The sequence below is a fragment of the Arachis stenosperma genome, chromosome 5 (assembly GCF_014773155.1).
Source record: "Arachis stenosperma cultivar V10309 chromosome 5, arast.V10309.gnm1.PFL2, whole genome shotgun sequence".
Lineage (NCBI taxonomy): Eukaryota > Viridiplantae > Streptophyta > Magnoliopsida > Fabales > Fabaceae > Arachis > Arachis stenosperma.
The window spans coordinates 18,346,597-18,358,712 of NC_080381.1; the positions used below are offsets into that span (position 1 = coordinate 18,346,597).

The 12,116-nt window shown below is 31.7% G+C and overlaps 1 protein-coding gene across 1 annotated transcript; it reads right to left on the reverse strand.

Annotated features, from left to right (window-relative positions):
- Positions 1–3,880: 3,880 nt before the first annotated feature.
- On the reverse strand, positions 3,881–12,008 carry LOC130981729 (long chain acyl-CoA synthetase 4-like). The gene is made up of 20 exons (XM_057905385.1): positions 11,828–12,008; positions 11,547–11,717; positions 11,090–11,153; positions 10,878–10,967; positions 10,436–10,492; positions 9,431–9,479; positions 8,706–8,782; positions 8,550–8,589; positions 8,359–8,453; positions 7,690–7,857; positions 7,370–7,480; positions 7,139–7,226; positions 6,901–6,967; positions 6,632–6,707; positions 6,412–6,529; positions 5,535–5,780; positions 5,302–5,441; positions 4,736–4,918; positions 4,269–4,388; positions 3,881–4,158 (listed from the first exon to the last, which is right to left on the reverse strand). The coding sequence occupies exons 2-20, from the start codon at positions 11,696–11,698 to the stop codon at positions 4,111–4,113; spliced, it is 1,989 nt and encodes a 662-aa protein (XP_057761368.1). The 5' UTR covers positions 11,699–11,717; positions 11,828–12,008; the 3' UTR covers positions 3,881–4,110.
- Between the last annotated feature and the right edge of the window lie 108 nt (positions 12,009–12,116).

Consider the following 12,116-nt stretch of genomic DNA (forward strand, 5'->3'; position numbering starts at 1 on the left):
AAAAATAAATTATTTTTAAGTTTTTAATTATTTATTTATAATGAATTTAAAACAAAACTAAAAAAATAATAGTTTAGACATGGTAGCTTTTGTCTTCAAAGAAAAAAAATTATGCTTCTATATTTTAAGTATATTTATGATGCGACTAATAATTGATATATAAATAAATTATTATTTAAAAATTATGAATTATGAATTTGAGAATGTATCTAATATCAATTAATATTTTATAAGCTTATTATTTTTAGTCCTAATTCACGCAACATGTTTTTTTAAATAAATTTGTATGCTTATTGGACTTGTAAACATATTTAAGTTCAAACTTATGAAAAATAATAGATACAGACTTGGATTATATATTTACAACATAACTTGTCTAAGTTATAGTTAGATTGGTATTGATTTATTTTTACTTCTAACCACAATATTATTAAGAGCGTGTTTAATTTAACTTTTGGGCATAAAAAACACTTCTAAGTAGGTTTAGTTTCTATATTTATTTATTACTATTTTATTCTCTTCTTTGCAAAGAAATAGAAAGAACAATCCATCTTAGAAATTATTATTTCTATTAGAAATGAAAAATTAAATAAAAAAGTTAATCTTAAAATAATAATAAAATTATAAATAATAAAAAATTATAATCTAAAATTATACTAAATAAAAGAATATTAAAAATAACTAAAAAAATATAAACTAATAAACTCTAGTTTAAATAATATAATCTCTTCATATTTATCTATTTATTTTTCGATTTGCCTTTATAAAATTTATTATTGTAATTTTTTTTGCGTCGTTTATTATTGTATTTTTTTATAATATATATTATTGATCCTATTAAAAAATACAAATTAATCAAAAAATTAATCATAAAGAATAATAAAACCATAATTAATAAAAAATTATAATCCAATACAATACTAAGATAAGAGTACGAAAAGTACTAAAACAATAATATAATGTAAAAATAGTATTAAAAATTATAAAATTGATATTCTCATGTATATAATTAAAATAAAATAATATGATAATATAAAAAATAATTTAAATTATATTTTTTTAATAATTTTCAGCTAAAAATAATTGTAAATAATGTAATCTAAATATTTATTTTATTATAATTTATTTTAATATAAACATTATTAAATATAAATCATATTAATAAGAATTTTTTTATTAAAATCAAATTTAGAAAATCAATTTGAGGTAAACTTTCATTTGACTCCAAACACACACTAAAATATGAAACAAATTTTTATTTGTAAATTATATGGTAAACTTTTTATTTGTAGGCTAAAGTTTAGCTAGTCTTATTTTCATCTTTAACTACAGTATAATTAAAATATTTATCTAAACTAAAAATTAATATTTTTGTAGATTCACTAACTTTTCTTATTTTTTACTACTGAAAAATAGTGAATTAATATAAATTTTGGATCAGAACTTAGGTGTAATGTGTTTTGTGTACAATTAAATTTGGCAATCAAATTTGTTATAATTTTCTGCTAAAAAATTCAGAGATAAAGTTTGTAATATTTTGATACTTTTAAGTAATGTACAAAAGTGATTATTTATGTGACGTTTGAATTTTTGGCTGAATTTTGGAATCGGTTACTTATATGCTGGCAGTGACTTAGCTGATGAATGACGAAAGAGAGGGATGGTTGGGAGACACCTGTGTTTGAAGCTGTATTATTCCGTGGATACGCGTACAATTGTGATGTGACCTCTTCACACGTGGCGTCATTCTCTGATTCTGATGCGGGAGTATCTCAAGGCTCAGACTCAGTACAATAAAATTGAAAGAAAGGTACTCTATTGTTAAAGTGTTTCTTTTACTAATTAAATTTTGTACTGTAATATAAGAAAAACATTCTTCTTTTGTTTAATTGTGTTGTACATATTTTTTCTGTTAATCAAGTTTTGTACTGTAATGTCAGGATGAGAGTGATACTGTAATATCAGAACAAACCTATTCTTCTTTTGTTTAAAGTGTTTTTTTCCCTAATCAAATTCTGGATCCTATTTTTATAAGAAACATACTCTGTTTAAGTGGTTTTACTAACCGCCTATGTATGAATACGGTCCAACTCTTATATATATATATATATATATATATATATATATATATATATATATATATATATATATACTCAGGTGTTTATTATTATGAAAAAATATAATAAAATACTAAAGTCACCAAACAAATTATAAATTACGAACCAAGGCTAATTTTTTTTCTGGTACAATACTCATAAAGTAAATATATATTCAAACAAATTACAAATTATAAACCAAGGCTAATTTTTAATTGATTTTGTTGTCTAACACTATACTAGTTCCAACTACAATCCCTTCTTTTATTGTGATGGTATAAAGAAGTGTGGATTACTTTTAAGAGAAGAAAAAACTATGAAAAAATTCATTTTTAAAGAAAAGAAAACTCAACCAACATTATGACATGTTTATTGAAATTATGTCTACCATTTAAAAGTCAAAACCATTACTATATATAGCATGCTAGGGGTAAAAACGGAAAAAGCAATGGGAATGGTGGTAAATTTAAAATTGAATAATAAGTGAGGCAACAAAAAATATAACGCAAGGAAGTAAGGATACTATATATAGTAATGATTTTCACACTTTTCTCTTATGTCACCTGGTGTATGGAAAATTGAAAAGCATAAAAGTAAGGATTACTTTTATTTTAGTGTCAGGAGATAGATAAGCATGTTAAGATTTTTTAAAATAAAATAAACAACATATATAATGATATTATTCCAAGATTTTCAACTCATATCATAGGCATTTATATTTCTCAGAATTTCATGGTACTGGTCACACAAGAAAGTCTCATGAATTATTTCCAATACACCAACTTGGCAAATAACATGTGTTGGGTGATATATATGTATATTACTATTATAAATGGAATAAATGTGCAACTAGTTTTGTAGTCTAATATTCACTGCTTGTAAATTTGTAAGATAAGTGGTTAAAATATGGTATTGTTATCAAGAAAAATTCTATTATTATATTATTATTATTATTATTTGTTACATAGTTAATTTATATAAAATTAATTTCAAAATGATATAGTTTGTTTAGATTACATAATATATGATTTTATATAGTAAAATATTATAAATAAATAATAGAAATAATATGTTTTCTAGGATAAGAAATGATTATGGTATAATATTCAGCACTAAAGAAAGAAAACTTTTAGGTGCAGAAGAGTACATGTATGATGTATGTAAACAGGTTTGGGCTTTGCCCATAGAAATAACTTTGATTAATTAATTTTGCCATATCGAAAATTGTTGTTGACGTTTGATCATCAATATTGTATCTATGCATTAACTCCAACTAAAGTTTATCTACGGCCCACCGTATTTTCGGCTCATTTGTTTCCTTAAAAGCGGTGTCGTTTTGTTTTTTTTTAATATCGTTCTTATCATTTATCAACAATTCTGTTGGAACCAGCTGTGTGGTGTAATGACTAATGGGCCTTGTTACAGCCACTTGCCTTATGTTATATTATAGCCACTTGCTTCATGCCTCCGGAAGGGATGGGATCATTCTGCGTTATACATTGAGGCGGTCTCTTTATTTCTTTCTGAAGGAAAATGGTTTGTGCATGCTAAATCTTGTATGGCAATCGGCAACAACTTTATTACTTGTAAAATCTGATATTAGTTTCATTCCAATACCTTAATTCTTAGATGTGTTTTGTGCTGTGAACTATACAAACTTACAAAGTCAAACAGTTGTCGTGTCCTACACACTATACTCGATTAGTTATGAAAATTTACAAATCAAATTGAAGACGGAAATAATTAGATCCATGTAAAGTATAACAAAATAGTAGGCTTTCAACTTAAAGAGAACTGGCGTAGCAAAGTTCATTCCAAAATTCCAATTGCATATGTCTGCCTTTAGTGTAGCCCATTTAACAAGAAAAACAGTTACATGCATAAGGTACATAATTGTTTTGCGTGTTCTCATAGCTAGAGTGCTTCAGGTATCTATTTTCTTATCTTGTACGATTGGTCAGAAGCATAATCTTTCAGTATTCAGTAATCATATATACAGTCACCAAAGCATACCTCAAGCACTGCGTTTGCCTCCACTCTTGTACATGTCATCGATGACATTCTGAGCACCAAACAAATACAGTCAGTACTTTCAACATCATACACAGCATAAGTTATGGACTAAAAGGGAAAGGGAAAAACAAATCAAATTAAATCATAAGAACCTTGTACCTTGTAATATTTAAGCAACTGAGGCCTCTTCATCTTATATGTGGGTGTAATAAGGTCACGTTCCATGTCAAATGGAACTGGGTCTAGATGAACGTCTTTTATAAACTCATAACCTTTCAACTGCAAAAAAGTAAAAAGGAAAAGGCTTCAGGAAAATTTAGTAGGTAAATACATATCACTTAAATAATTTTTATTATTTATTAAAGTACAGAATGATTGATCCATCAACCATTAAATCACGGAACATATACTAATATTTAGAGAAGAATATCTTCTTTGTGGTTGCGTGTACAATGCTAAGTAAATATGTGATAAATGGTTCATATTTTTTATATTTGAATAGTAGTAGCAACATGGATGGTGATATACACTTTAGTTTAATGTAAAACTTTATTCAAAGTATGACTCTCAGATATAATGCAAACATAACAAATTTGGACAACGACGTAGGGCAAACTAAATAAGACCTTATTTTCCTTTGCAATCCTTGTGAGCTCCCCAAGTATGTAACTTTTCACTCTCGAGTCTTTACATAGAGAATCAAAGTCAATCTTTATACCATTTTCTTCCGCCCATCGTTCAAGTACTGGCTTGCTGGGGTTAGCAACAGCAACAAGGAAGGACTCGAAACTGTTACCATAAACCCATATCTGAAACAGGAGAAAGAATGTTTGTATTGGAGCACAGAACAGAACATTGCGGCTATGATCTACTACAAGTTGTGCTTTTTATCTGAGCACCGAATATACCAGTTGATATCATTCATGCATTTTCATGTTAAACAAATAATCATTCAAATACAAGCCACACGAATACTAGCCACAGAATGCAAACACTACATATAGCAGATCAACATGCTCTGTTAATTCCCACGTCTAAACATGGACTATTGCCAATGTATGCGTGTATATGCTGGTAGTAAAATTTTCAAGAATAAAATTGCATCTCCTACACATTCTGAAGCTTGAAATGGACAATAAATCCACTAAAGCCAGGGCACCCCAAAAAGAATGAAAATGATCTGAGATCGTACCGAATCAATACAAGAGAGTTGACGATATACATTCTCCAGATTTTCAACAGCAACATATTCTCCTTGTGAAAGCTTAAATATATTCTTCTTCCGATCAATAATTTTCATGCTTCCATCAGGTTGCCATTCTCCAACATCCCCTGTTGAATATATCATTCAAAAGGAGAACAATATAACCAAACAACCAATTTAAGAGGGCATAACTACAATTTTGGATGATAAAAATAAATAACCTGTATGGAACCATCCATCGGTCAGAACCTCATTAGTGAGGTCATCCCGTTTGTAGTACCCTGAAAACAAGGTATTTCCCCTAACACAAATTTCTCCTCTTGGTGTGCTTCCAAGGGCATCATATCCCATATCAGGAACAGATTCCAGGCACACATCAACATTCGGTACGGGTGGCCCCACTGTCCCGACCATATCCATTTCATGTGGTAGTGAGACAAAGGTTCCCGCACAGGTTTCAGTCAGACCTATTGTCATTTCAACAAAATCACAATAATCAAGTCCAAAGTATATTACAAGAGCTATAACCACCTGATGAAATTCAAATTAGAATAAACAAAACATAAATGGAGCTTCAATTATTAGTGTGTCAATAGACTAAGTTCTTATTTGCCAAAAGTTTTTAAAATTTATCAAGGAGGCAAATTTGACTTGCTCAAAATAATGGGAGGCAAGTTTTCTTTCATTCTTCATTGTTTCCTTGTTCATCTAGGATATAAGGAAAATATTGGATTAAAAATTATTCTAGAAAAACAATAATGAATTGAATGGTCAGTAATTATACTAAGGTTTTTAAGTTCATAGAAATTCAAAGTATGCTACAAAAAGATAGAGCAAGTTTTACTTTCTCAAACAATTTCAATAGTTAGAAAATAACTTGAATAGTTGAATTCATGTGATTAACTATCTTAAATAATTTCAGATACACCCTAAGATGGTAACCTATGGTAACAAGTTATTAACTAATCAACAGAACCAAACTTCAGCAGAAATTTGTTGACATTTCAAGCAAGCTTGGCTGTTTTGAAAACATGACTTCAGAAGGAAAAGAAAAAAATGACCTGGTGAAAATTAGGTTCTGAAATAACAAGAGCATACCATATCCTTGTATGACATGAGCACAAGTAACCACTTTTAAGTAACTCTCCACATGTGGAGATAGAGGTGCTGCTCCAGACAAAATGAGGCGTACATGACCCCCCAACCCTTGCTTCACCTGATCAAGTTGCAAAAGCAAGACTAGTTAAAAAAATACAATGATTTACAGTTCCTGATGATTCTCATAGGCTGCGGAACTAAAACTTATGCATTCTACTACCTTATCAAACACAATTTTGTCAAGAAGTGGAGATGCCTCTTCATGCTTTCTCCCTTTCTTCATGTTGTTCAACTTACTGCAGCCAATTTTAGAGTTCGGTTATTAGAATACTGCAATGCTTACTCAGGGAGTGCCAATACTTTGGATAAAATATGTGTGATTTGGATCAAGAACACTCAAACTTCATAGTTTTTTAGAGAGTCCGTAACATTTCATTGCGTTGTCATTCTCAAGTAGCTGTTTACAAATTATAATACCATTGTACTTACTATGAGTAAGCAAAGTTGAATAATGCTTGTTTCAGGAAGCCCCCAGCAGAAACCTTTTGTGTCAAACCTGTATATCAGATGGAGAACAGGGTGCAGAGGCTGCTCAGAAATATGGATACGAAAGAAACAGAACTTAAGAAAATTGTTATAGAATCACATTGGGTAATCCTAGCACACTACTTTAACGTTACTAAAATTATAATTGGATCATCAGCAACATATGATGTTGATAAGATACCTGTGTACACTCTATCAAGCACACGTGGAACAGCACAGAAAATAGTTGGTTTTAGCTCCCCAATGTCTTCAATTAACAATTTGACATCCTGCAGCCATGGCATAATTGTGGTCATAGTCCTTCCAAATCAAAATTTGTCCTTTCTTTTGCAGATAAAAATCAAAACCAAAGTTCAGTTATCACTTCAAATCTCCATTTGGTAATGACAGATTTAGCACAACATAAACTCACCCCACGCCAGAAACCAATGGAGGCACCATGCCATATAAATAGCTCTTCAATGACCCTATCAAAGATATGTGCAAGAGGAAGGTATGACAAGTAGACATCTTTGTCATTCAACTGTCACGAAAGGAGATTAGAAGTCAACAAAAGTACACCTAACAGATTTAGAATCTTAATGCATCCTAAAATTCTAATAAGCTAGACTGTTAAAAAATGTGAGATATAATATGCTTAACTTGAATGAAATAAAAGTGCACAGTGGGAGTGCTCTGTGCATTCATGGATTTATTAGAAAAATCAAGGTGCTGGAAAATAAAATAACTTACTTCCTCCTTGACAGACTCCAACAGTCGCTTAACCCCAGCTAAGAGAGTAAGGATACTCTCATTAGATATCAACACACCCTTGGGATCGCCAGTAGTTCCACTAGTGTACATTATTGTACAGATGTCACTCTTTTTCTTCACAGGAAGATCAAAACTTTGATTTTGACCCTGTAAAAGTCATTGAGAAAAATTAAGAAGCAAAAGAAAAATTCCTTCCCACACTGTCATGACCGAACTGAAGTAACCAATATGTCCTTGAGTTTCTACTTACAACATAGCAGCCTTACATCCTATTATTAATAAAAGAAAGGAATGCTTTCCCTATCCCCTCCCCCCTTCTCTAATTCCCAGAGCACAGAACTCTGTTCACGAGTTGTTTACTACGTACATCACTAAGACACCCACTGCAGGTGCATAAAGATAGTTTTATCATTTCTAACAGTAGGAAAGGCTCTTCTTGTTCCAAGATCATGTTAAACCAGCAACCTCAACAGCCAATAATAGTAGAATTTATATAATTTATTAACAAAGTATCTTTCAACTAGAACACAGGTGGATGGCGATAGAGGATAGATCAATTTTCACGCGAAGGAGTATTAAATATACCGCCAAGGAAATAATCATCTCTCATATCAGCGCAAAAGGTAATACAAGAAATGAATAACATACCACTTGCAAAAATTCATCCCACGAATATATTGCCAACCCAAACTTTTCAACTTCTTGCTTTTGTTCAGGTGTAACCTTCCCAAAGCTCACAAGCGCTGCACAAAGAAAAAGAGGTGATTGCTTCTTTTTCATGAATATATTTTTCTGTACAAATATCTGAAGGAATGGATAGAATCAAAGGAACTTCTTACTCTTGAGATACTTTGTTGTATTTGGAAATGTCTTCAATAGCTGAAACATTTTCAGGAAAAAGATAGATAGATAAGAGTCAATGTATTGTACACAGTAGCTAATCTTTCAAAAATAGTAAACCAATATAAAAAAAGAAGGTATTTTAATAGGCGAACCTCCGGTATTTTCTTTTCTTCTACAAATGATACAGATACCTCTGCATGGCATATAATAAACTCTACAGCGCCAGCACCTAAGTCATATCCGTGTGTCAAAAACAATGGTCATTATAATTAGAGAAAGTATTAGGATGCCACATATATCCATCCTTGAACCTTAAGCCTGATATAGAACCTAAACAACTTGTAATTGATTATCAATAGCTGTACAATTGGATGTTCTTTAATGCAGAGTTTCAATTTTTTTCTGCATGCTGTTAAATTTCAAATGTCGTCATTGTTTTGAAAGATAAGTTACCACATTTTATGTGACAGGTGTCGGTGCATGCTTAGTAATTACAAAATTTTCAAACACAAGGTAGCTTTATTCATAAATTGGTTAAGATTTCAAAAACACACAAATTCGTGAACTAGCTTATTTCTTGATAATGTTATTTGGAAATAATATAAAAACTGCTAAATAACCATGGGAGTTCCCAATGCAAGTGTGAATTTGGCCCTTGAATAATTCTTGTTCACCAAAGATAAATTATTCAAAAAAATTGCAAACGGATCAGTGAATTCATTTATTAAATGTAAGAGTTACATGAGCCCCACAAGGTCACACATTTTTCAGTTTTATCACAAGTCCTGTGAAAACATATTGGAAAACAAACTATGCTTGCAGTTGAGTAAAAGAGTCACCATGAAATATGCTAAACAAGGTCTGTCTCTGCACATACCTAAGGTATCATACAAAGGAACACAATAAAGTCCGTGAGCATTGATGGCCTGCAATTATTACATGTCCAAAACCATTGAGTGGAAGAAGCTATTCAGCAACATATAAAAGGCTATTAGGTCGCCAGGGAGGCTCACCACATAAGCATAGAGCACCAAGCAATAGAAGTGGTCCTTACCAGAGAAAGTAGATATTGAACAGACAAGTACAAGCAAACAAAAGCAAAACACTAAACATGGAAACAATAATATAGATACAGCATAAAAAAAAACACAGAAAATATCCACAGATAATATAAGGGATTATTCTGGTACCAACATTTTCTAGTGAGTAAACACTAAACAATACCCATTTGTGTGTTTTACTTGTTAACCCTTTTTTCTTAAATTTTTTTTAAATTTATTTTTCGAATTTTATAAAATACGAAAATATTTATTTAATGTTGCAGTTTGCTCCAAGTAATTGTTACTCCCACTCTTTATTTCTGAAAAATCATCTCAGAACCTCTCTCTTTATCTTTCCTCTTTTACTCTTCTCCAGCATTCTATGTCATAATGATGACACAGTGACCATCCACACCATCGACCCAGCACCCTATGGCCATCGCCGCCCAAGACCTTGCTGCTATCGTCAAAGCCATTTTGGTTGAAGAGGAAGTAGTCCAAAAGCAAAAAATGAAAAAAATGTAATATGGTTTTTGAAGCACCATAATTGAGACGGTTCATATTAAAACAGTAAACAAACATTTTTAACAATATTGGCTAAATTCTCTTGAAAAATATGTTATAGGTTAATTCTAAAATATTAACTTTAATTTATTATTTGAACTAACTAACTAACAACTCATTTAGTTGACATATGTATACTCAGGAACCTGTACTCGTATAAATTACTAGTTACCTTAACAAAAGCCATAAATATAATAAGAAACTACAGCAAACATAGTGTATAGAAAATCAGATAGAAAAGTAAAACAAAGAGAAGATAAATTGAAAATTAGACATACCTCCATGCTTATAATCCACTCTGCACAATTGGCACCATAAATACCACATTTTACACCCTGTAAAGCAAATACATGACTCAAGCACAGAAGCTCAACTTATTATATAGGGGAAAAAAAACCACACTCATATATAACAATAGCCACTAGGCAGCGCTTAGTTTCCAAAAAAACAAAAAGAACTAAATGTCAATGGCGTATCATAACAATATGTAAAGCAATTCAGTACGGAACCATTCTTTTGCATGCGGATATGAAACAATCAAGAACATTTCAAGTCCTTGGGGTAGACATTTTTACGAAACCATGCACTTTTGTGGTTAAATGGGCCTAAACATCCAAAAGAAACAGAGAACAATACTAATAAAACAACATTTAATAGAAAATAATAACACTACCAAAATAACAGCTTAATTTTCTAATGCGAATGGCATAGCCGACTTACTTCCCCATAGCCACAGCTGCGGAGGGAATTCCCAATCTTTATCACCAGATCATATACTTCTTCATATGTTTTCCACTTGTACTTGCCGGGCTATGAAAAGATACCAAAAGTAAAAAATGGTGCATTCAAGTCAACCAAAAGTCAAAGCTGCTGTCAAGCAATGGCAGGAAACTTCCATAACATAAAAGATCTAGATGGCATGGTAAGTTTACCTTCCCATCCACGATTTCCCGGTGACCAAGCATTGGATTTTTCGGATATTTCTGGACAGAAGTTCTGGAAAGGAAGTACTTGCATTCAGAACCGAATCGTCTAATATTATACCAAAACGAGTCTTAAATGCAACTAAACTCAGTAAACTGTACTAAAGAGCTGGATTAAATGATTAACACACATCGTGTTCTCTCAGGTCCTAAATCAAATGAAATTAAACCACATGCTCAACTTCTAATCTGAATTAGAAGATGCGGTTTGAAAGTTGACTAGTTTTACAGTGGACAATTCAGATCGAAACTCTACCTAAATCCGAAACAGATCATAGAGCAGTGCTTAAGTAGTTAGAGAGAAATTAAAACAAAAAAAGGAATCCAATTCCAACGAGTTTAGTGAAACAAATAAAATGCTGAACCTGAACCACCAACAAAAAAATGTTCGAGTAAGTGAAGTAACCGGAAAATATCCCAGCAGTTATCGAGGCCGGGAACAGGCGGAGGAAATCCATCCTTTGCGAAGAGGCTCCGATAAACAGGACCTCTTGACGGCCTCTCTCCTTCGGCCTCCTTGGCTTTCTCAACTTCAACGATGAATCTCTTCTGCGCCATTTCCCTTCACGCGTTTCTCCTATCGGAACAACAATTTAAGTAGAAGTTAGATGTTAGATATCAGCTGAGAAATAGTGTGCCAGGGGCCGAAACATTAAATAGAATTTGGTTAAGGTATGTGACCCCTACCAGGTTTCTGTGGATTCTTTTGTGTTGACTGGCAGCTCTGAAGAGACTAGAGTTGAGTAGGAAAAAAATGGAGGATGGTGGAGTGGCGTGGCGTGGCGTGGCTGAAAACCTGCCTCACTTCGCTTTTTATGTCGTTATTACGTGTAGGCCTGTACGGGCTGGAGGCCTCTCACAACACAAATAATTTAAATCTAATTAGGTTTGGATTGGTAAACAAATTCTGAAATTTTCAAATTAAGCTAGCAACTTTTTTTTTGTTTTTTGGTTACTTAAGACTTTTGTTGGATTG